Source organism: Sorex araneus, chromosome 2 (assembly GCF_027595985.1).
Source record: "Sorex araneus isolate mSorAra2 chromosome 2, mSorAra2.pri, whole genome shotgun sequence".
Taxonomy (NCBI): Eukaryota; Metazoa; Chordata; class Mammalia; order Eulipotyphla; family Soricidae; genus Sorex; species Sorex araneus.
In genome coordinates, this window is record NC_073303.1 from 337,295,164 (window position 1) to 337,321,714 (window position 26,551).

Consider the following 26,551-nt stretch of genomic DNA (forward strand, 5'->3'; position numbering starts at 1 on the left):
TGTGTTTCAGTGGAAGTGAGTGTATAATGCCCTGGGTGTGTGATGTACTGTGTTTGCGAGCTCCACAACTGAAAGGGGAAGGTCTACAAAAGTTGGTGGAAATTCAAAGTCTAAAGAGAGTGCCAGCAAGCTGGGTTATGTGTGTTGCTGCCTCATCTGTCCATAAAGATAATTAAAAACCTTACACCAAATAAAAGGATTTCAAATTTGAAGCAAAACTATTTTTTAAAAAAGAGATTGATGTTTAACTTACCAACAACAACAATGTATTATGGGGGAAAAAAGTCTATCTTTGAAATTCTCATTAGTAACCCCATTCTTTCAAATGTTTTCATTTTTAGGCCATACCGTGTAAGGAGAATCAAACCTGGGACTCCTGGAAGTCTACCTTACTTGGAAGTAATGTTATTACTCCAGCCCACTGAGAAATCATTCCAGCCCCTGATATCGTTTTATTTATTTGTTTGTTTATTTTTCATAAGTGAGAGCAACTTGAGACACTGGGGCAACACAGTGGTGGGAAAACCAGGCAGAAAATTTGTGCGTAGTAAGAGGAATCCTGTCAACCTGCAGGCACTGCGTCCCACCAGGGGGCTAGAGGGATCCTTGGAGGGAGGATGGGGTCCACAGGCAAAAGCACTTCCTCCGAAAGCAATTGTGAGCCTAGTCTTCCGGCTCCCATCCCCAGGCACGTGCATGAGCACTTCCGGGTGGCATCTTGAGGCACCTGCACAAGCACTTCCAGGTCACACAAGCAACTGGCGTTACTGACTCTCCTACTGGCAGCTGTTGGAGCCCAAGCCGATGGCGTCTAGGTATGACCGAGCAATCACTGTCTTCTCCCCGGACGGACACCTTTTCCAGGTGGAATATGCCCAGGAAGCGGTGAAGAAAGGATCCACAGCGGTGAGCGAGCAGCTCGTCGACCTCGCGCGTGGCCACCGTCCAGTGTCCATCTGGTCTGCCTTAGCCCGGGCTCTGGCACGCCGATGTAGGCGCCCAGGGAAGGAGAGTCTCCCCCTGGCCAAGTTTGTCCTACGCCTTTATGGAGAGAGATGCTGTTTCTGACATTTAAGCGGGAGGGGACTAAGTAAAAACTGCACGGTTGTCAAAGGTTTCTTTTGTGCGGCTGACAAAGTGAGTGCTTGTCACCTAGCCCTTCTATGCAATAAGGGGAGAGAGACTTTTCCGTTTTTGTTTTTGATTTTTCTCTTTTTGGGTCACACCCGACCATGCACAGGGGTTACTCCTGGCGGTGCTCCAGGGGACCATATGGGATACTGGGAATCGAACCCAGATGGGCTGCGTGCAAGGCAAACGCCCTACCCGCAGTGCTATTGCTCCAGCCCCGAGAGAAACTTTTCCGTGTGTGACTTCTTTGTGAGGAATCGTTGTCTAATAATATTTAGAGTAAACAATTAAAAGTCAATCACGCCTGCGCCCGAGCAAATATCTTCAAGACCTGGAGTGCATGCAAACATGTTGGCCCATGCTGGACACCCCCAACGTCTGAGCATTGGGCAAGAATGCAGGGAGTGGTGCCCCGATCCCTGAGCAGTGCTGGGGAGCCCCCCCCCATCTCACTTTTTTAATTGATTGTGCCAGCCCCTGATATATAGATAAAATGGCAAAATTAAATAGTTATTAGTAGAAAAATGGTTAAAAAACACAATAATTTAAGCACTTTACTGTAGCAGCCCTTTACACCTCTTAAAATAATCATTCTGAAAATTGCATCCTAATGTTTGGAGGGCTTTTAGCAGTTTTCTATCCTCAGAATCTCCAGTATTTAGACACTTTAGGTGGGTGGGTGGGTGGAGGTTGTTTTCAAAATAGTACTAGGATTCTTTGAGAAAGTAAACCCTACATTTGCTGCTACATGGATGGATCTGAAGAGTATCATGGTGAGTGAAGGAAGGAGAGGCACAGACACAGAATGATCTCATCTGTGAAATATAAGTAAATGTAGCACTGTTGTAGTCCAGTTGTTCATTGGTTTGCTCGAGTGGGCACCAGTAACATCTCATTGTGTGACTTGTTACTGTTTTTGGCATTTTGAATACGCCTTGGGTAGCTTGCCAGGCTCTGCTGTGCAGGTGGGATACTGTTGGTAGCTTGCCTGGGTCTCTGAGAGGGACGGAGGAATCGAACCTGGGTTGGCTGCGTGCAAGGCAAATGCCCTACCCCTATGCTACCACTCCAGCCCAATAAATAAATGTAGTAGGAATGAAAAATGCCCAAAGGCAATAAAAACTGAGAACTTGTCTTCAATAGAAAAGTTGCCACCATAAATAGTGTTGCAAATCACTGTGCCTAAAATAAAATGACATAGAAAAATATCTACATTTCTAATAGACTTTTAAATATTCAGGTTGTCCTACACCTGGCCAAGTTTTAATTATATTTCATAATCTTAGTGATTCACAAAAATTTGAAAGGACAAAAGTGGCCCAGAGATAAAAACTCTAGTATTCAAATCTTCCAAGTTCTGGGGCTGGAGTGATAGCACAGCGAGTAGTGCGTTTGCCTTACACATGGCCGACCTGGGTTTGATTCCCAGCATCCCATATGGTCCCCTCAGCACCACCAGGAGTAATTCCTGAGTGCAGAGCCAGGAATAACCCCTGTGAATCGCTGGATGTGACCCATAAAGAAAAAAAAAACTTCCAAGTTTTGCCCTTTGAATTCAGAAGACTACAGTGTTTTGTTTTGTTTTCTTTTGTTTTTTCAACAGAGTTGTTCATGATTCAGTTTCAGGTATACAATGTTCCAACACTCATCCCTTCACCAGTGTACATGTCTTCAGTTTCCCTCCACACTCCCCCCCCCACCCGCCTGCCTTTATGACTGGAACTTTATGATTTTTGCTTATTCTCAATTTTATGAGTATGTTTTTATGTGTTTTGGAAGTTGAGACATTATGAGGATTTAATGCATTTTTTAAGTTTAATGGTATCTGTATTTTCTCTGACTTTTCATACCAAGTTGGCTATGGAAAGAAATAATTCACTTTTATTATAAATCTATCAAATGTAAAGTATTAAAGAAATAACACAAGAAAGAATTTTATCACTTATAAAAGTTTTTTTCTGTTTAATTGGGCCCCCTAGTTTTGTAAGTAATTTTTTTTAGAACTGTAAATTTAAGAAAAATCCAAGTAGCTCAAACCTAAAGGGTACCATTTTGATAAAAACAAAAAGTTATATAATCCCCAGCATGGTGTGAAACATATGGTTAGAAAATAATGCCCAGGTTTTAGAGTCTAAAATAAAGGGAGCAATGGGAAAAGACAGGAGTGTAATAAGAAACCACATTGGCTCATTTAAAATGTTTTAAGAATGCTATAGAACTGATTGATTGTTCCTTTGTAATGAGCTGTAAAAGGGTAAGGATATAAAAATACCTATAGTGGGCATTTTTGAAGATACATTGGGAGGATGAGACAGTTTTGTTTCAGAATTTTGAAATTATAATTTTCATCTTTTTATGAGTTATTCATTGTGTTTCCTTGAGGGTGCTTTGACCTTTCATGTAGGGTGAAGTATATGATCGCATTGTTTATTTAAATATTTGATAAAACATTATCTATAACTGGCAGTTGATAGGATGATTCATATATAAGCCAACGTTTTGGACCAGTTTTGGCCAATATATGGATATTCTTATTTAGTAAACAAAAAGTAATGTGGGGTATGATTAGAGGCTTTGGGTTCTACTTCCATTTTGGGAATTGTCCGACAGCATGAAATGAGATGCTAGCCTAATTTATCTTTGTTTTAGTTTCTTTTTTTATAATTGAAAACTATCTTGGAATAACATTTTGGAGATATAATACCATTCTTCTTAGGGAAAAAAAAGGGATCCCTTAAAAATATTTCCATGAAAAAAATTTATTACTATTCCTCATTCTGTCCTTTCTCTGACCCCATGCTGTTATTAGCTCCATATTTCCTACTTCATCAGATCTCATCTTCATGCTCCAGCCATCAAAGTCTCCTATAATCCTTATCCACCCTCTTTAATTAAGGAGGCAGTTTCATGGCTTCACTGATATATGCTTCTGCCCTTATAGAAGGAATTTTGCCATTCTTTATCTTAATTATGCTCTAAGAATCTCCACACATTTCTTCTTCCTGAAGCCTTTTCAGATCCACTCCAATCATCATGGATCTTTTTCTTCTTCAGAGTATATAATCTATACCACAGGGCATTATGCAATGTTTACTGGTTAGTCTCTCATTCTCTTTAATAACAGTCTTCCCACACTAACTGGATAGTGGAAAGATCTTTGTGAATTTGTTTGCTGTAATTCAGTGGAGGGTGAGGAAGAAACTAAATTAATATTTAAATAATGCTTTCTTTCAGTTTTTGGGGTCACATCCTAGTGCATGGGACTTTTGCCAGCTCAATGCTGGGGACTTGCTTCTGGTGGAGCTCATGGACTTACTCAGTGCCCGGGATCGAACTTGAGCCTCCATCATGCAAAGAATAGGTTTCACCCATTGAGCGATCCCTCTAGCCCAGTACTTGTCTCGTACTCAGTATTTTATGTACTTCTCTGACATTAGAGAAAATGATTCAAATGTAGCACTAGGAAATGAAGGTGCAAGCATGCTCCACTTTGTCCCATATCCCCAGCACACTTCTTTTTCTCCACCCTCCATTGCCCCTCTCCATCTCTTGCTTCCTTTCTCTGTTACTTTCACTCTTCCAAAAGACCTCTCTAAAGCTCCTAAACGGCATAGGCTTCTGGTTCCTAGCTCTACATACAATAGAATTAGTTATCCTGACTTCCAAATACCACCAGTAAAAATGTAAGCATGTATTTTTTGGCCTAGGCTGACTTTTATAGCCTTACCTAAAGACTGAGTATTTCTCCAAGAACAATGGAGTTCTGGCTAGCAGAAGGGCAATACCCTTTGTAACATTTAAATAAAAAGATTTACTTATATCTTTTTATAAAATTCCTGGAATAAACTGAAGTAGATTATTGTACATTGCATTATTATTTTCCTACACCTCTGTTTCTTTTCTGTTTCATATTCTGTTTCTTGTTTGGAATTTTTGAATTATTTTTTTTTAAGCAAAAGCCTTTGGCACTTTAATATTCAGAAAATGTGTTTGCTAGAGTACCTTACTGAGCTTTTCATACAGAAGCTCCAGGTTTAGTGGTACCCCAGCACCACTGGGATCAATCCCGAGCACTGTTAGGTATGGAGCACAGTAAATGAACAAGAAAGAAAATCAGCATGTCTACTAGATGAAGCTGTTATACAGAGGGAGGGTTCTGATTATATACAAAATGGTTAAGGAAAGCCTACTGAATAAACTGACAGTCTTTATTGAAAGTGAACAATAGCAACATATGCCTTGATAATTTTTTTATGTAATGGAAAGATGAAGTTTCAAGTTATTTTATCTTTTGTTTTTCCTTTTTGGTTTTCAGACCACACCAGCAATGCTCATAGGTTATTCCTGGTTTCAGGGGACCATATGAGATACAAGGGATCAAACCGGGCTTGTCCATGTGCAAGGCAAGCTGTACTATCGCTGACCCCTCTTTATTGTATTAAATAATATGAGTTTTTAAACCATACTGTAGTTTTATTTCAATAATTACTAACCCAGAGCATACCTTTTTTACAAAGTTATGGAATATATAAAACAGTTCTAGTATCACACTTGGCCATAGGCAGTTATAAATGCCTATATCGAAAAACGTATATTACCATTTTAATACAAAACAAAAATTCTCATATTACTTTTTGAGCCCCTGAAAGTATGGCCACATTTCTATAGAATTTTCTAATTAAAAATGGTTACCCTTGCTTACTATTCTTTAGATTTCCCCCCCCCTTCCTTTTGAAAGAAAGGACAATATAGCAATAGTGATTCTTCTGTGCTTGTGTTTGAATTGTGGCTTTGACTTATCAGTGATCTAGTCTAGACTTTTGGACTTTAGACATTTGGACTTTCTCTGAGTTGCTTATGACTTTCCATCCTTATCCTTTCATATTGTGTGATATATAGGAATTTTAGAATTTTGTCTACTTAACATCAGTACTAGTACACCTCTTTATATTGGGTTCCCAGCATTTCCCTTCATTTTAAAGTTTTACTATATTTACAATCTGGAGAAGGAGCTTAAATGGCTGAGTGCATGCTTTGTCTGTGAAGTCCCAGATTTAATCCCCTGTACCACCTGGTCCTTGATCACCTCTGGCCACAAGTGACCCGAAAGCACGAAGCAGGAAGTAACCCCCAGCATCAGTAGGTGATCCCTTCTCCCCTGTGTATTTACTAAAGGGCAACAGCACTCTATCTCTCCTGCTCCTTGCATTTGGTGGTCTTGGACCGCTTTTCCCACCCCAGGGAGTCTGATGGCGATGGGTAGGCGAAGGAAGGAACGAGGGCCAGGCTGGTCGGTATCAATTGCAGTTTATTCCATTCCCATTTCCATTCTCCTCTGATTCTCCTCAGGCTTCTTCCTCCCCCATGCTACTTCATTCTCCTTCTGGATCCATCTTCAACTCCCGCTGGCTCTGGATCCTCCTCCCCCCCACCCCCCCCCCCACACAGTCTCTTACAGCCTAGTTTATATAGCAGTCATGTAGGGTGGTTATGATACAAAGGTCGTTTGAACATTAACAAATCAACAAAGAGGTAAGACCACTCCTCCATAAGATTAACTCAAGGACAAAATCTCATCTAAGGATAGAATGAATACTAGGAGATCTGCTCAAGGGTGGGATCCCAATGAGGGTATGTCACTTTCTTCTTTCCTCAGCTAGTAATCCACTTAAATAGTTGTAATAAATCTACTTATAACATTTCTAGCAATGTCATTCTGTATGAGCACAGTAAGAGGTATATCAAACTTAAATTTTTGTTCTTTCTGAGGACAGCTCACTCTATATTCCAGACCACAGTCCTCAGGCCAGGTTAGTCTTCCTAACCCCTGCAGAGTCCTAATCTCATTGTTACTTTTGGATCATGACAGGATTTGTCCATGGTCAGGCCCTCAACTTATAGGTGAGTATTGTGGAGCTTTGGCCTGGCCCATTTTGATGCCAGGGTAGCTCACAGCTTGCCCTGGGTCCATTCAGTCCCTCGTCAGGACCCTGCTTTGGAGATGCTAGGAACTAAGGGTAACTGAGTCAAGAAAGCAGATACCCAGGAGTAAATGTTATTTGGAGTCAATCAACCCCCCAGTTACAAAGCATAATATTAACTGTCTTCCTGTGTCCATACAGAAAGGACATTGCTTTAAGATAAACTAAGCTTCCTGCGGCAGGGCTGAAAAGACAAACCCAATATTATCCTACACTCCCCTGCTTCACCAATTGTTCTTCATCTGGATAGCGCTCCTTCAGTGTATTGCATGAAATTAAATACACAGCACCAGTGGTATACTCCAAGCAATTTCTAGCTTTTTATCTTTGCTTTGAGTTTGTGGATGGATTTCCAATAAACTTGTACTTATTAAACTATTTTCTTAGAAATCTACTTTTTATGCCTTTTCTTGGCTGTTTAATAAAAATTTCTATCTTAAAAATCATGTGTTGAAATGTTAAAAGCTTGTTTTTAATGACTTAGTTTTAATGTTAAAACTGATACTTTTTGTGAAAAAAAATGTGGCAGGTTGGAATTCGAGGAACTGACATAGTTGTGCTCGGGGTAGAAAAAAAATCAGTAGCCAAGCTACAAGATGAAAGAACTGTGAGGAAAATTTGTGCCCTTGATGACCACGTGTGCATGGCTTTTGCAGGTAATGATACAGAGAATCTTAGTGTAATAAGATAACTCAGTTGGCCCCACAAAAGCTGTTGTGCCACATTTATTTATATGACATATAAAATTATGCCCTTTTATTAAACAAAAGCTATATGCCCTATCTTTTCTGGAAAATCACAGCTCTGTAAACCAGAGATTTTGATTATAAGCTTTGGTAAAACATATATGTTAAATGATAAACAGATTTCCTTTTTTGGTGTCAGGGATTGAAATATAAATATACATATTATATGTATGTATATGTATATGTAGGTTTATGGATATAATACTATATTACCTTATAACAATAGGTAGCAATTTTCTTTTTTTTAAACTATTCATTTTGAAATATTGTTGGTACTTAGGAAACATATTTGCATATTTTAAACAGATCAGCTATGAACCACTATACCACAGGTTTGTGTGATCATAGGTTTTCTTTTTTCTTTTAAATATGAATGTCAGTTTATTATCTCCAACCCTTTTTTTCTTTCTTTTTTTTTTTTTTTTGCTTTTTGGGTCACACGTGGCAATGCACAGGGGTTACTCGTGGTTCTGCACTCAGGAATTACTCCTGGTGGTGCTCAGAGGACCATATGGGATGTTGGGAATCAAACTCAGGTCGGTCCTGTGCAAGGCAAATGCCCTACCCACTGTGCTATCGCTCCAGCCCCTAGGTTTTCTTTTTTTTCTGGGACAGATTACTGGGTATTCTTATGACAGTGCATGCTTAGCTTTATTTAAAACCCATAACAAGGAAATAGAACAGGGCCAGGGAGCTAGCTTTGGCGTTCAGGAAGTCCTGGTTCTATTCCCTGCATCACATGGTCCTTTGAGCACTGCTGGGAGTGGCTTTCAACCACTTTATTTTATAATTATATGAATGAATTTTTAATAAACTAGCTTAATTATCTTGTAATAAAAGTAAACTGATTAAATTAGAAAAAAATTATTGCCAATTGTTTCCAGAATGATTATGCTATTTTACACTAGCAATGTATGATGATTCACTTTTCTCCATCCTTAGCAGAATCTAGTGTCACTAATCTTTTTGTGTGTGGGGAGCAGGTTGGGTCACACCTTCTGGTGCTCAGGACTTAGACCTAGTTCTGTGCTCAGGGATTACTCCTGGCAGTGCTCGGGGAACCTTATTCCTGTGCTAGAGATCAAACTCGGGTCAGTTACATGCAAGGCAAGTACCCTCACAATCACGATCACGAAATCCCGTTAATCATCGATTTCTTGGGCGGGTTCAGTAACCTCTCCATTCGTCCTTTCCCTGAGATCTTAGAAGTCTCTCTCGACTCGGCCCTCCCAACGATGTCACACTGGAGGCTCTTTCAGGGTCAGGGAAGTGAGATCCAGCTTGTTACTGGATTTAGCATATGAATACACCATGGGAAGCTTGCAAGGCTGTCCCATGTGGGCAGGACACTCTCAGAAAGCTTGCCAGTTTCTCCCAGAGGGAGAAGTAGGCTACAAGATATCGCTTCTGGGAGCTCACTTTTAAGTCTCTGGATGTTGGCCGTTGATGGGATTACACACACCTGGGTTCCTCTGCTGGTACCTTTATGCGTGAGGCCTGTCTGAATGTGTAGAGAGGGGCCTCGAGCATGGCTGTGGCTAGGTTCCGGTGGTCTTTGGCCCCCAGGAGCTCTGCTTGGGGTGGGGAGAGAATCTGGAGCCCATCCCCTCCGAGGAGCCCCTGGGAAGACAGCCAGGCATGTGGGCAAGAGACTCTGCCGCAAGTACCCTAACCCCTGTATAATCTCTTCAGCCCAGTGTCACTAATTTATTTGGAACATTTGTATAGGTGTGTGTGCTGAAGGATCACTCCCTAGCAGTGCTAAGGAGCCATAAAGTCCTAAAGATTGAACCTGGGCCTCCACAAGCAAATCACTATCACTCCAACACTTTAACATTTTTTTTTCTAATTTTGTTTTGTTTTGATGCCACAGCCAGTGGCGCTCAGGGCTTACTCATGAATCTGATCTTAGGAATCACTCCTGGCAAGCTCAGGGGACCGTATGGGGTGCCAGGAATAAACTGTGGTCAGTGGCAGGCAGGCACTGTACTATCTCTTAAGAAGTTAAGACTGTACTACCTCTTTGACCTTTTGTTTTCAGTATAAAACCATTTTCTTTAAAAAGTAAATAAGAAGTAAATAAGAGGGTCTGGAGCAATAGTAAAACTGGCAGGATGCTTGCCTTGTGTGCAGTTGTCCTGGGTTCGATCCCCAGCATCACATTGCAGTCCCCGGAGCCCACAAAAAGTGGTCCTCAGTGCAGATCCAAGAGTAAACCCTGAGCACTACCAGGAATGACCCCCAAAACAAACAAACAAAAAAGTACGTAAGAATGAATCCGATTAAATCTTTAAGGAAAGAAATAATAATGAAACTCTATTTTACAAATGATACTCTATTTTACAACTTCTTTATAATGGACATATATATATGAAAAAAACAAAGTGTTACAAAGTTTTCATGGTTTCATTGCTAAAGGTTATTGATGAGAAGAGTCTTTCTTTTTATAATGTCTTGACTTCATTGATAGGACTGACTGCTGATGCTAGAGTTGTAATAAATAGAGCCCGTGTGGAATGCCAGAGTCATAAACTTACAGTTGAGGACCCAGTCACTGTAGAATATATAACTCGCTTCATTGCAACCTTAAAGCAGGTAAGCCACTAGGTCAACAGATTTATTCAAGTTTTAAAATTTATCAAGGAAATACCCATGATTTTTTTACTTACAGAACCCTTAACACAGTGATCCAGTCTACATATGGCGACTGAATCCATGTGTAGATACTTGATTTGGCTTTAAGTTAATCAAGAAAGTATTTTCACACTTACAATCTTACGTGTTCTTGATTATATATGCCAACATAATCATAATATTTATTTAATTCCTAAACTTAATATTATAATTTCTATCTGGTAATTATTTAGGTTGTTTCCTGTTTCTTTCCTTTTTTTTTAATTCTCTCTCAATTTGCTGCTTTAATAACATTACTCTGTCTTTGTCAGAGCTTTTCTTTTTCTTTTTTGAATTATACTGTTAAATTAATTTTCAGTATGGGATTACTAGATTAGAGTTTGTAATTGTTTTTAAGACTCTTGTTATGTGTAGCTAAATTGCTTTCTAAAAAGATTGAACCAATTTTTATTGTGCAACCAGCAATGCATAAATGTATCCCTGAAGGATCATCAGCATTGGGTTTTTCATTTTTCTTTTATTTTGCAAATAAGTATAGCATAGAACTGTAATAGCTGTTTTAATTTGTATTTTATAATTAGTAGTGAGGTTGATTTTTTTCCACATGGTTTCCTATTTTCATTTCTCCTAGTATAAACTCTTTCCTTTTGACAGGCACTGAGTGCTTAAGAATGTGCCCTCAAGAGTCAGAATTTTGAAATCTGAATCTTTGCTTTGTTTCTTCCTACCTAATGCCTCTGAGAAAACCATTTAGTCTGTTTTCCCTCTGTTTTCTTATATATAAAATGACTTATGATAATTTATTAAGTTACATTTGGATTAAATAATTTAATATATTTGAAGCATTTAGAAGACTTTCTGATGTAGACTTCATGTTTGTTCATGCAAATATTTTTGTAGATTATTCTAGATATTAAAGTTATTTTTAATGTATTAATTTATTAATTGTTCGGTTTGGGGCCACACCTGGTGGTGTTGAGGGGCTACTCCCAGCTTTGTGCCTATGGGTCGCTAGTGGTGGTGCTTGAAAGACAATGCAGTGCCAAGGATCAAACCCTGGCCCTCATGTGCAAAGCATACACTCGGTTGACTGAGTCATATCCCTAGCCCAAGGATACTAAAGTTTTAAATTACATGTTTACAAAATGTTGCCCTGTTTTTGAATTTTAATTCTCCTTGCAAGTTTGTCCAATAATTATTCACATCATTTTATTTTACTTTTAAAAAATCCAGTATCAAAAAGCTATTTACCAGTAACCATGTTACCTCAACTACAATTACAGTTTTTAAAAAGAAACCTGTCCAGGGACCAGAGCAGTAGTACAGCAGGTAGGTCATTTGCCTTGCATGTGGCCAACCTGGGTTTGATCCCTGGCATTTCACAAAGTGCACTGAGCACCACGAGTAGTGATTTATGAGTGCAGAGCCAGGAGTAATTCTGAGCATTGTTACTATGGCCCTAAAACTAAAAAGAAAAGAAAAAGAAAGAAAAACTACCCACCAAAAAAAGCTTTCGAGTACTTAATATGCTTTTCAGCCTTTCCTTTGGAATTTAGAATATTTATAAACCTACACATCATGGCTCAGGTCCAGTTAGAGAGCTCAGAGGGTTGGAGCACATGCTCTGCATCTAGGGGACCAGTTTTGATCCTTGGCACAGCGTGTCCCTCAAGCACCTCCAGAAACATTTCCCAAGAGCCATGGACCAGGGAGTAGCTCTGAGCACCACCAGGTGTGGCCCCAAAGCAAAAAGCAAAAAGCAAAAACAGATTAAGTTAAAAAAAAAAAACAAGCCTCTTCTCTAAGGAATATTTTACAAGACATCCATTTCATACCTTGTTATACACTAGGAAGCTTAGGAAATACAGAGCAATTAAGACATAAACCCTGCTCTTTAATAGTTCAACTATTTACATTGAAATTTTGAAGTGATTTACTAAAGTAGGTATAGTAAAGCATTTTAATTTTAAATAGATATAACACAAAGACAAGTCCAAGAAAGGTGAAAGTTAATGTAAAGCTATTTCAAGCCACAGGATTTTACAGTTTTGTTTGTTATTTATGTGTTTTGGTTTGGGGGGCACACTTGGTAGTGCTCAGGGTTTATTCCTAGCTCTGAAACTCATTCTTAGCAGGGTTGCGGGGGACCTTCTGGGGCTCCAGGGATCAAACCCGGTGAGTGGTGTGCAAGGCCAGAACCCTATATGCTGTACTGTCTCTCTAGCCCAATACAGAGCTTAAATTTGCCTACAAATGTAGTTGGGCTGGAGCAATAGCACAGCAGTTGGGCGTTCGCCTTTCACGTGGCCGACCCTAGTTTGATTTCTCCACCCCTCTCGGAGAGCCCGGCAAGCTACCAAGAGTATTGAGCCCTCAAGGCAGAGCCTTGCAAGCTACCCGTGCGTATTGGATATGCCAAAAACAGTAACAATAAGTCTCTCAATGAGAGACATTACTGGTGCCCACTCAAACAAATCGATGAGCAACGGGATGACTGACAAATTGTAGTTCTGAGCTTCACTTGTCTCAGAATTAGTTGATTGGGGGGCAAGAGAGATAGTATAGCAGGCTGGGTGCTGCGCTTGTGTCACACATAGCAAACTAGGATTCGATCCCCGATTCCCCATATGGTCTCCCTAGACCTGCCAGACATGATGCCTGAACACACCTGGGTGTGGCCCAAATCAAACTAACAAAAGTATTAGTGTGATTTCTATCCTCAGAACACAAATCTGGGAAGTTCCTGGCACTAAAGTATAAAGAAATATAATTGTTTTTATAGTACCCTATTGTCTGAAGGGGGAAAAAAACATACTTGAGAAACAATGGTTTTCTTGTCTTGGAACTGAAAGAAATGTCTGAGTTGTTTCTTTTTTAACTTTGTAGAGATAACTTGGTACACAATGAAAAGAATAAACATGATAATAATATGGGATATGAAAAAAATGATAATAATAGTAACAATTTTAAGGGCTGGGGAGACAGTGCAGCTTGCATGCACCCACCTGGATTTGATCCCTGGCATCATGTAAGTTTCCCCAAGCACTATCAGTAGTGATCCTTAAGCACAGAGCCAGGAGTAGTCCTTGAACACAGCTGGGAGTGGCCCCCAAACCAATATATATTAACAATTATAGTGTCCTTCAAAGTTAACCAGGACTTGCTTTCAGAAAACAGCTCATTGAAATCAGCTTTACAGGTTGTGCTGTACACATTTCTCTGATATATGAAAAGGATTACAATATAGCAGCAGCCAGAGCTACACAGTACAGTGGGTGGGGTGCTTCCTTGCATATAGCCGACCAAGGTTTGATATCTGGCATTCCATATAGTCCCTTGAGCATTGCCAGGAGTAATTCCTGAGTGCAGGACTGGGGCCAGAGCATTAGTGCAATGGGTAAAGCACTTGCCTTGCATGTGTCCGACACAGGTTCTGTCCCTGGCATCCCATACGGTCTCCTGCACACCACCAGGAGTGATTCCTGAGTGTACTGCTAAGAGTTAGCCCCTAGTACTGCTGGTTGTAGACCAAAAAGCAAAATTTTAAAAACAAAAACAAAAGGGTAACAATATAGTCTGTAACTAAAATGTATATTAAGCAACAAGAAAATAATTTCAAAACCACCTGTAAGCAAATTTTTATCTTACTGGTGGTATACATGAACTTCTAAAATTAGATTATGGATTGGGGTTAGTCTAGAATATGTCAGTAAGAGAATCTTGTACATGAGCAGAATAAGAACAAAGAATATGTTCTCATTTTCAGATATGTTTTAGATATCTGGCTGGACAAATAGCTCAATGGGTTATTTTGACGGGAATATTTTATTTACTATTAAAATTTGTTGGGGCTGGAGTGATAGCACAGTGGGTAGGGCATTTGCCTTGCATGTGGCCAACCCGGGTTCGATTCCCAGCATCCCATATGGTCCCCTGAGCATGGCCAGGGGTAATTCCTGAGTGCAGAGCCAGGAGTGACCCCTGAGCATCACTGGGTGTGACCCAAAAAGCAAAAAAAAACTATTAAAATTTGTTGCTGATAATTAATACTACTGGACTGGAGTGATAGCACTGCGAGTAGGGCATTTGCCTTGCACGCGACCAACCCGGGTTCAATTCCTCCGTCCCTCTTGGAGAGCCCAGCAAGCTACCGAGAGTATCCCACCTGCATGGCAGAGCCTGGCAAACTCCCCGTGGCGTATTCGATATGCCAAAAACAGTAACAACATGTCTCACAATAGAGACGTTACTGGTGCCTGCTCGAGCAAATTGATGAACAACAGGATGACAGTGATATAACAGTGCTACAGTGCTAATTAATACTACTATCCTTTGTATAACTTGATACAGACATTAGTTAAGAAAAACTTTTATTTTTCAGAAATATACTCAAAGCAATGGACGAAGACCTTTTGGTATTTCTGCCTTAATTGTAGGTTTTGATGATGATGGTATCCCAAGATTATATCAGACTGATCCCTCTGGTACATATCATGCTTGGAAGGTGAGTCATGAATTCTTTCATGTATTTTAGAAGTTATGTTTTGAGTCTTTACATTCACCGGAAATGTTTTTTTCACTTTCAGGGATATAACAGGAGAATTGTATTGTGTTAAAACATGGGTATTGGCCCAATCTCTATGTCACCAGTTAGCAAATCAGACACATGATGGCTTTGAAATGTACAGAAACACTTTGGTTTATTAATCATGGAATATTTTTATAATTTTTGCAAAGACATGATAAACCTAATAATCTGAGATTGATGGTGAGTAAGAAAAAATACTTAGGGAAGCCGAAATAATAGTACAGTGGGTAGAGTACTTGGCCTATCTGGGTTCTATGGCCAGTACTCCATATGGTCCCCTGAGCACTTCCAGGTGTGGCTAAAAAAGGAAAAAAATAGTTTCTAATCATTACTGATTCTTCCAAGTTGGCATTGCATCATATAGATGCTTTCTTTGAGTAGAAATAATCTGTCTATCTGGGCCAGACAGACCCCTGGACTGGACAGATAGCTCAATGGACTAGCACATGTATTGTGTATGCAGGAGCCCTGCCTTTGATCACCAGTACCATATGGTTCCCTGTACATCTGTGGGTGGAACAGCTAATCACCACTGAGTGTGGCTCCAAAATAATTTGGGGTCGTTTTATTTTGAGTCTTGGTTGTGCTCTGGGCTTACTCCTGGTCCTGCACACAGGAATAACTCCTGATGGAACTCTGGGTATCATGTGTGATGCCAGGGATTGAACCCTAGTTGGTTACATGCAAGCCACATGCCCTGCTAACTGTACTATAATTCTGGTCCCCCAAAAAAATCATTTCTGAAAAAGAATTAAATGAGCATCTAAGCTTCAGACTGAAATATTTAACATGTATAACTAATAATAAATAATACATAACATAACTAATTTATAAATATGTTGTTCTTATTTTGGTACCTAGCTACAGACTTCACTTAACGGTATACTCAAAGTGATCCAGTCTAGGATGGAGCCAGTCTAGTACTGGGGTAAAGCACTTCCCTTGTAAGCAGCCAGGAGTGATGCCTGACCATAGCGCCAGGAGTAAGCCTTGAGTGCTGCTGATACAGCAAAAACAACAAAAAGACTCTGATATGGAGAAACTAGTTTCAGAAGTGAATATTCACCTGTTCTTAGATATATAAGAACAAGACTATACTACACAGTTTAAGTGATTTTATTTTGTTGTCAGTTTCAGGACATAGATTTTAAATTATAGCGCAGCAGGTAAGGCGTTCGCCTTGCACGCGGCCGACCCGGGTTCGATTACTGTATCCCTCTCGGAGAGCCTGGCAAGATACCGAGGGTATCCCGCCCGCACGGCAGAACCTGGCAGGCTACCCATGGTGTATTCAATATGCCAAAAACAGTAACAAGTCTCACAATAGGGACGTTATTGGTGCCCGCTCGAGCAAATCCACGAGCAATGGGATGACAGTGACAGTGACAATTTCAACTTTAGTTGTTGTGGGAGCCATACCCTGCAGTGCTTGGAACCAGGGCTACTCTCAAGTGGTGCTTCTGTGTGCTCTCTGGTGCTGGGGTTGAATCTAGGGCTTTGCATTTGCAAGTCAATGTGTGCTACCATGCTGAGTCTCATCCACAGTCCCTAAGCTTTAAATTACTTCATAGTTTATTTCACTATTATTAAAATCCAAATAAATTGAGAAAGTTTTCCATGGTTTTTATGCTATTATGAATGGAATGATTTTGAGTGCCTACACTCAGCTACTAGAGCTCTGTTAATGGTGCTCAGGACTTGTTTCTGCCTCTATGCTCATGGATTATACTGGCTGGAGCTAAGGGAATCACGTGTCCCAGGGTTTAATCAGGATCAGTGTGTAGAAGACAAGTGCCTTAACTGTTGTCCTATGACATCCTTTCCTTAGATACTAGTTTATAAACCAGCTAACCTGGTTGGTTAAACTTGACTACATTATAATATAACCTGGTTATATCATTTTGATAGGGGAAGGCTCACACCCAGCAGTACTCAGGGCTACTCCAAACTCAGTGCTTGGGGCTCACTTCTGGTGCCAGGAAGCAAACCCAGGCCTCTTGCATGTAAAACATGCACTCTTAACCTGTTGACGTGTCTTTCCAGCCCCCTACTGTATTCTTACCATAAAAATTAGAATAATGGACCCAGGCACATGATTTAGTGGCAGAGTACCTGCCATACCTACGTGAGAACCTAGCGCTGGAAAAGATGAACACTGACCTATGATTACTTTAGCCTTTCTGAACAAAAACTTTCTTAGCCTTCAAAAAAAAAAAAAGAATATCAGATGCACATTTTCTTTTATGTTACCTGAATGATTTCACTGGTATTGAAAATCTGTTAATTACCTTGCTATAAACATGGGATACTTTATATGCCAATTTAATGTATTTTATACAGGGACCGGAGCAATATACAGTGGGCAGGGCACTTGCCTTGCATGCAGCCAACCAGGATTCCATCCCCAGCACTTTATATAATCCTCGAGCCCTGAGCACAGAGCAAGGCGTAAGCCCTGAGTGCTGCCAGTGTGTCAAAAGTACCTTAAGGATATATATATGTATATTTATATACACAATAGATATATGTAAATATATATATATTTAATACATAATAGTATTCTTGTATCTTTCAAATTTGTGTCCTAAACAAAATTACTATAGTTTTGAAGCCTTCAATCTTTTGTTTACCTTTATCATTGCATCATTAATCTTTTTAAAATACACTTTAAATTTTTGCATCATACCCAGCAATTTTCAGGGACTCCAGGGACTCCACCTGGCTCCAGGACTGTGCTTGCATGTAAACTATGTGCTCCATCCCATTGAGCTCTCTCTCTAACCCCTGCATCAGTAGTCTTATTTTTTTCCTTTCATTTCCTTTTGGGGGGCACATCTGGTAGGGCTTATTTCTGGCTCTGTGCTCAGGGACCACTCTGCTCAGGGTCAGCCACATGCAAAGCAAATGCCTTACCTGTTATACTATCTGGTGGCTGCATTTGTCTTTCTTTCTTTTTTTAATCTTAATGTCAGTATTATACAACAACAATTTTCAACTTGATGTAATTTTCTACTTTAGCTTGCTTGGTTGTACGGAGGAAAATTTTATCTTTCGGTGGTGGTTGTTGTTTCAACCTTTGGATCATACCCTGCAATGTTAGGGGTTTATACCTGAATCTGCACTCAGGAATTACTAAGCTCGGGGGTACAATTGGGTCTCAGGGGACTATATGGGATGCCAGGAATTGAATCTGGGTCATGCACATGCAAGGCAAACTACTTACCTACTGTACTATCTCTCCTGCCACAGGAGAAACATTTTTATATATTTCAGTTAACTTGGAAATTCGTGGAGTCTTATATTTGGGGGAACTTCTTTAACTATCTAGTTCTCAAGCTATGACGTGACATCTTTTTTGTTTGCTTTTGGGCCACACCTGGCTGTGGTCTGGGATTACTCCTGGCTGTGCACTCAGGAATCACTCCAGGCAGGGCTCAGGGGCACATACGTGGTTCTGGGGATAGAACCCTGTGTATAAGGCAAGCATCCTCCCTGCTGTACCGTCACTACAGCCCTGTAACAATGTCTTCCCCCTCCTCCTTTTTTTAAAAAATTGAATCACAGTGAGCTACAGTTACAAAACCTTCATGGTTGAGTTTCAGTCACACAATGATCAAACACCCATCCTTCCACCAGTGCACATTTTCCACCACCAATGTCCCCAGTAACCACCCCCCTACTTCTACCCCTCCTCTATGGCAGACAATTGCCCTCTTACTCTTTCTTTTCTACTTATGGGTATTATGGTTTGCAATACAGATTACAGATAATGAGAAGTCATCATGTTTGATCTTTTATCTATGTTTAGCACACATCTCCCATCCCGAGTGATCCCTCCATCCAATCATCAATGACCCTGAGCACAGAGTCAGTAGTGAGTCCTGATCACCACCAGATGTAGCCCAAAAACAAAAACAAGGAGATAGGAAAGAAAGATAAAGAGTATTCAAGAGATGCTAAGACCATCATGTAAAAAGTGGCTGGGGAAACAATATTTGCACTGTCCCACATGTCACTTATTAATCATAAAGTGGGCAAGATATCTTTTTAGTGGAGACATTTTGTGGACACAATCAAACTTAGAATCTCTTAAAATGAAACAAGTTACTGTAGTATGTCTCATGTTCTATAATGGGATAGAAATAACATTACCCTTGTAATATGTAGAACTCATGCTATTGGACTTAACTTTAATCTGATCAAGAGGAAAACTCAATCACAATTCAATCACAGAATCCTAGATTGTGGGCATTCTAGGAGACATTTCTGGGCTGGGGAGATAGCACAGTGGTTAGGGCATATGTAGTCCACCTGGGTTCCAGCACCACTGCTTGTAGCCCTGGAGGCCCCAGGCACTGCAGGGTGACACTGGTGGTCCCAGACACCACAGGGACTAAGCAGCACTGTGTCCTCAGACCCTTGCACTTAAATTCCAGTGAAGTTGACCAAGACTTGTCGGCTGTACATCTGGGCCCCCTGAGCACCCTTTGGAAGCCCTCAAAGTCATTTTGAAATTTTTTTTTTAATTAGTGAGTCACAGTGAGGGTACAGTTACAGATTCACACATTTTCGTGCTTGTTTTTCCCTCATGCAATGTTTAAGAGCCCATCCCTCCACCAGTGTCCATTATCCACCACACATGAACCTAGTATCCCTCCCACCCCCCCAGCCCCATCCCCCCCACCCCACCCCGCCTCTGTAGTGGGGCATTCCAATTTGATATCTCTCTTTCCTTTTGGGTGTTGTGGTTCCAAATAAGGGTATTGAGTGGTCATCCTGTTCAGTCTCTAGTCTACTTTCAGCACGCATCTCCCTTCCCGCGCAGGATCTCCAATCACATATCATTTGGTGTTCCCCATTTTGAAGTTTTTATGAGAAATGTTTTTCTAGTGAAGTTTAATAAATTGTGTTAAGTTCTGGATCTTTCAAGAGCATTATTAATCTCGTAGAAGAAGTTAAATGTATTAGTCCCAGGGCTTATTTTAATTTGGAATCCTTGCATAGAACCTTTCCTCATTCTGGTTTTCATTGAAAAAATATAGTGATAGGAATATAGAACCTCAAGACCAAAAGGATTCCAAAGATCACTTAACCATGACCTTTAGGGAGTGCTGTTTAGGTTATTTGTGGAAGGAAAGAGAAACAGATGGGATGGTGAGAGAAGCCAAATTGCAGTGCACTCCCAATAGACTCAGCACTTCATGGAAAGCTCTGGGTCTGGGGCAGCTCATGGGTGATGAGATTTTGATCCTGTCTCAGTTAAATAGACATATTTCCCCCAGTAAATCCCAGGATCCTTCAATGAAAGGATTGATATTTATGCTTCTTTATCTTTTCTTTTTTTTTCTTTTTTTTTTTTTGGTGGGGATGGGGGTGCTGGACCACATTCAGCGAATCTCAGGGACCATTCCTGGCTCCATTCCCAGAAGTTTATCCCTGGCAATGCTTGGGGTACTATATAAGATACTATGATCAAACGAGGGTTGGTCTCATGCAAGGCAAGTGATATTTCTCCTATAATATTTCTCTGCCCCTCTCTTATTTCTTTCTACTCTCCAGGCCATTATAGTGAACTGATAGTATAGTGAACAGTGAAGCAGACTTCAGGTTCTGGATTGTGGGTTCGGGCTGCTAGTTTTCAAAGCTCAGCATTCCTATTTATCTGGTATGTGATTAAGATTATTTAAAGTAGTGATTCACAAATTGGAATAATTTTTTTCCCTTTAAGGGATATTTGGTAATATCTGGAGATAGGTTTGGTTGCCACACTGGGATGGAGGGGGTATACTGGCATCTAGTGGATAGAGGCTGCTAATCTTAAAATTCGCAGGTCAACCCAACTATCTGATATGTCAGCATAGAATTATCCAGCCCCAAATACCCATAGGACTCAGCTGAGAAAGCCCACTTTACCCTTTGTAACCCTTCATTACATCATCTGTGGATTGTGGTGAGTAATATTACATATTTGTTTAAAATGCTTAACACCGTGTCTGGTGTATATATATATATCATCTGTTAATATTAATTACTCTTGTCATTTTTGTTGTTATCACTAATACTTGGGTGGAATTAGTGCTTATTTAGATCGAATTAAAAGAACATGTCAGGGCTGGAGATATCTCCAGCACTGTTATTTATTCAGTCATTGATTAAGCTGATTGAATTGGGCATGAACTCCAGATTACTTTATTTTTTTAATTTTATAAGTTACTTCACAATATTTGATTACATTCAATATTCAAACATCAATTCCACCACCGTTACACCTTCCCACCACCAAATTCGGGATGTTTCCATCTCAATCCCCAATCCCTGTCCCAGAACACAACTGAAATAACATATTTCACATTGTGTTATGTAGGATTGCTGAACATGCTTACAAAAAATTGTTCATATAGGAAACAGTGTGTAGATGTTCTATTTTGGCAGGAGCCATTAAGACATCCTATAGGATATCACTAATATGTTGTTAAAGTTTGGGTGATGTGAGCTTTGGTACATATATCTAAAAATATGCATATATGCATATATCTCTATGATTTGTTGCCTACTATCTGAACCCCATCAAATGTGGTGTGGTAATTATGGAGAATGGGTAGGGAGTGTTTTATGATGTGTTGCGCGGCTGAGCGTTCCAGGAATATGTTTACTCATATGTGAGGCTCGACCCGAGCATGTGGGGAGTGGCCTTGAGCCTGGCGGCGGTTGGGTTGTGGAGCTTTTTGGCTGCTGGAGCTGGGTCCCTTGGGGCAGGGAGGGCTCTCACCTGGTCCCCTCTGGGGCACCGTGTGAAACAGCCTGGCACTGAGTCCGGTGGCATGGTTATGGAGCCCTCATGTTATGCTCCCTTTCGGGAGAAGCAGCTATTTCACCTTCCTTTTACACCATATTACGAATTCCTCTCCACATATTTTGTAATTAGAATCCTTCTGATGTTTCTGGTTATCAATTGCTTGGGAGTCATTAGAGTAATAGATCAGGACATATAGCACTGATACATTGGAATCAGCCAGGAGCTAGCATTGATATATTTGAAGATAAGTCATGCCACTATAATTACTCATATTGTAACGAAATGATGTTCTGAATGGTTTGCTAAGTTTTCAAATCTATCATTTTTTAGTAGTTATTCTGAGAACACTGGAGGAAACTAAACATTTAACTTTAACTTAATAATCACAAATTCATTTAGAGTGCAGTAAAATTCAGAATTATTTTTTCTTTAAGGCAAATGCAATAGGACGAAGTGCTAAAACTGTTCGTGAATTTCTTGAAAAGAATTACACAGAAGATGCTATAGCAAGTGATAATGAAGCTATCAAATTAGCAATAAGATCTTTGCTAGAAGTAAGTGATCTGAGAAAGCATACTCAGAAAGATTTCTTTCTTGTCTACTTGCTTATTAAAACAGAAATTTACTGAAGTGGTTCTGATACTGCACTTGTTTTACATTAGGTTGTCCAGTCTGGTGGAAAAAATATTGAGCTTGCTATAATAAGAAGAAATCAACCTTTGAAGGTAAATCATTAACCGAAGATACCTTTAAGATAAATGCATGAATGTTATTGAAAAATTGATACCCATAAGATAAATGTTAACACCTATAAACCTTTATTGTAAACCTGAATTATCCACTAGTATCAATTGTTATATAATGATAACTTCTGTTTTGTTTCTGAAGGCTAATATTCGCTAACTTGCATATATTTATTACAATAAATACCTTTCCCTAAGTAAGAAGATGTAGAGGAGTTGAGAACTATATTTCACAAATAGATCTACATTTGGTATTAGTCCACAGTGAGTCGCTTCCTTGGGGCGTCAGAATAACATAGTTCTTTGGGACTTTAGACTGAACTTCTGCTTTGCATGTAGGAAGCCAGGGTTTAATGCCAGGCACCACCGAGTCCCTGAGCACTACAAATAGTGACCCCCGAGGACAGCTAGGTATGGCCCAACAAACAAAAACAGAACAGTTACTCTTTGTAATTTTTGGCTCAATAGAATTTTTTTGGTTTCATTTTGTTTGTGGGGAACCTCACCAGGCAGTGATCTAGGGATACTCTGGCTCTGTGTTCAGGGTCAGGCCGGTCGGTGCTCAGGGAGTTGCACTGGGACTACAGTGATATCAGAGTTGCTGAGACATTTGGCACATGTGATACCTAGAACTGAATGTGTTTTCTCAAGCTTGCAAAACACTCACTCTCGTCACTAAGCCACCATCAGGCAACCTATAAGACACATTTTCATACATGATTCAGAAACTTGGCTATATTTCTTTGTGCTAAGTCTACCATTGTTATTATTTGTATACTTTTTGTCAACTGTTGAAGTTTAAAACTCTTGGACCACACAACTAATTATTCAGAATGATATAATGTAATGAATTAATAGTTTAAAATATTGTGATGGGGGCTGCAGCAATAGTACAACAGATTGGGCAACCTGGATTTGATCCCCAGCACCCCACATAGTCCCCCAAACCCTCCAGGAGTGATTGCTGAGCACTAAGACAGGAGTAGGTCTAAGTATGTCCAGTTGTGATCCAAAAACAAAATAAAAAAATAACCCCAAGGCCTAAGAAGAATGTGATAGAAGAGGACTCATTTATTAAAGAGCATTTGAAATGTAAGGGACCACTTATACATTAGGTAGTTGGTCCAGGTAGTTTGATAAATAGCTCTCTCTAGATCTGTGCATAAACACATTCAAAGTGGGGCTGGAGAGATAGTACAACAGGTAAGATGCTTGCCTTGCACACGGCCAACCCAGGGTTCAATTCTCAGCACCCACTATGGTCCCTTGAGTCATCCAGACCCCTGAAAGCAAAGCCAGGAGTAATCCCTGAACACTGCTGGGTATGGTCCCACAAACAAACAAAAAACAATAACAAATATATATATATGTATGCATAAACATATATATTTATGTTCAAGAAACTATGTATATGCATATATACATATATAAGAGCCAAAGTATGGAAAATAACACGAAATGTATTAAAACAGGTTATTGTACATATGGACTGGAGCGATAGCACAGCGGGTAAAGCATTTGCCTTGCATGTGGCCGACCCGGGTTCAATTCCTCCGTCCCTCTTGGAGAGCCCGGAAAGCTACCCGTGGCGTATTCGATATGCCAAAAACAGTAACAACAAATCTCACAACAGAGACGTTAACTGGTGCCCGCTCGAGCAAATCTATGAACGACAGGACGACAGTGCTAGTGTTATTGTACATATGTCTTTTATTTTAAGGAAAATATGTCAAGTGGAAACTGTGAAAAATAGTGTTGTGTGGTGCAGTAGTGTATTTGTCCTCCTGGCTTTTTGTCATTGTCATTTTGACTTTGTATTCCCTTTTATTAGTCAGCCAATGGTGATAATTCCAGAATAGGGCAGTAGCAAGGTTTCAGTGACGAAGGAATCGGGATAGTGTTGTAGAGTCTGTTCTCATAAGTTACCCAGGTGTGTGGAGATGAAAATTTGCCATGTTGTTACTCCTACCACCACAGGAGTCTGAGCTAATTGTAGCAGTATCACAGGGTCACAGAGTCCACTGAGGTTATGTGCCCACGTCACAGAACCATCCCTACAGCCTAGTCACATACATTTATACACAGCTGGATAGATAGATACACAGAGTAACTTATCTGATAGAATAGATGTTTTTACTTATGAGTGGTATAATGGTACGTGAACTGTCATTCCACAAGATAGTTTAGGATAGGCTCTGTGGTGAGTGAATAGAGCACAAGAGTTGAATGGATCTGGATTTTTGTTTCAGTTGATCATTTGCTTCATTGAGCAGAATGCTTCCATTTTGATTTAGATAAAATTAATTTAAAATAATTCTCTTTTATTTTTATTTTGTGAGGGAGTTATAAACAAAACTGTAAATAATTATTTTCCTACCTCTTTTTTTATATTTTTGTGGAGATGGAACACTCCCCGTGGTGCTTAGAGACTATATCTGGCTCAGTTGTTAGGAATGATCCCTGGCAATACTCAGGGGACCACTTATGGTGCTGAGAATTCAAAACAGGATCAGTTGCATGCAATGCAAGTGCCTTTCATCCTGTACTATCTCTCCAGCCCTCTTTTGACAATTTTTTTCAGCTGACAAAATAGTCAAATTCATTTAGAGAATCACACAGTAGGCAAAGATTGAAAATCATAATGCCCAAAAGGGAGGGAGGAAAAGAGGGAGAGAGGGTAGGAGAGGGAGAGAATGAGAGGAAAAGAGGGAGAAGGAGAGAGAGGGAGAAGAAAAAGAAGGAAAGAAAGAAGGAAAAAGAGGGAAGGGAAGGGAAGGAAGGAAGGAAGGAAGGAAGGAAGGAAGGAAGGAAGGAAGGAAGGAAGGAAGGAAGGAAGGAAGGAAGGAAGGAAGGAAGGAAGGAAGGAAGGAGATGTCTGCCATAGATACAGGCTAGAGAGAGGGAGGAAAACTGGGGACATTGGTGGTTGGAAATGTACAGTGGAGGGATGGGTGTTGGATCACTATGTGGCTGAACCCTGACCATGAACAGCTTTATAACTCTGTATTTCTCGGCGATTCAATTAAAAATAAGAGTTATTTGCTCATTTGCAGACTCATTAGAATAATCCTTGCACTAAAAGTCTTCTCTGCATTTTATGCATATTTTAGGATATATTTTACAGTACCACATTTTGCCCTGAATCTTTTTAGCACAATACTAGTGAAAATGAAATAGAATTATGACTTGGTCCAAGATTGTTACACCAATATTACTCTTGACACTTTTGGACCATTTCATTGTTCATTTGAGGTTATAAAACACCTATAAATAGAAAATATGGCCTTATAAAACACAGTTGAGAATCTTCATACTATAATTAGAAACTATTTGTTCAATTAAAATTCTTTTCTCTTTTCAGATGTTTAGTGCCAAAGAAATTGAATTACAAGTAACTGCAATAGAAAAGGAGAAAGATGAAGTGGAGAAGAAAAAATCAAAGAAGACTTCTTAACTTTTAAGATGAATTCTAGGAACTTTTAATGTTTGGATGTAGCCCCTAGAATTATTTAGTAAAAATTTTAAGGAAAAAGTTGATTTTGGCATTATATTTAATAATTACATGCTATTTGAGAATGCCAGATTTATGGCTTTGTGAAGATTTTCTTCAAAAAGATATTTCAGTAGCTGTTGAAAGTATGTGTGGTTCTATGTAAGCCTGAGACCACACCCTAAAACTTGTTGCCCAATGTGTTACTTTTCTTCATATAATTATATTTAATTAATAAAGAAAGAATAAGGGCTAGAGAGAAAGAGAGAGTGTACCAAGTATGAATGCGGGAGGGATAGGTTCAGTCCCCAGTACTGCTTGGTCTGCTGATCACCTCCAGGTGTGGGCCTAAGACAAAGAATTTTAAAAGGTGTAATAATTTGTTCATATTTGATTAGTGTCAGGTACAAAGAGAGCTGTTTCAAAATAAACTTGATATAAC

The 26,551-nt window shown here is 39.8% G+C and overlaps 1 protein-coding gene across 1 annotated transcript; it reads left to right on the top strand.

Annotated features, from left to right (window-relative positions):
• The first annotated feature begins 383 nt into the window (after nt 1-383).
• Nucleotides 384-26,073, top strand: PSMA8 (proteasome 20S subunit alpha 8). Its single transcript, XM_004606030.2, has 7 exons — nt 384-906; nt 7,642-7,768; nt 10,329-10,453; nt 14,874-14,996; nt 22,311-22,430; nt 22,539-22,601; nt 25,981-26,073. The coding sequence occupies exons 1-7, from the start codon at nt 805-807 to the stop codon at nt 26,071-26,073; spliced, it is 753 nt and encodes a 250-aa protein (XP_004606087.1). The 5' UTR covers nt 384-804.
• The last annotated feature ends 478 nt before the right edge of the window (nt 26,074-26,551 follow it).

Bases quoted from the DNA above. Each gene is read 5' to 3' on its own strand.
- PSMA8 (XM_004606030.2), top strand. From the start codon at position 805: ATGGCGTCTAGGTATGACCGAGCAATCACTGTCTTCTCCCCGGACGGA. The intron at 10,454-14,873 runs GTAAGCCACTAG...TTTATTTTTCAG, and splicing joins TCATTGCAACCTTAAAGCAG to AAATATACTCAAAGCAATGG. The intron at 22,431-22,538 runs GTAAGTGATCTG...GTTTTACATTAG, and splicing joins CAATAAGATCTTTGCTAGAA to GTTGTCCAGTCTGGTGGAAA.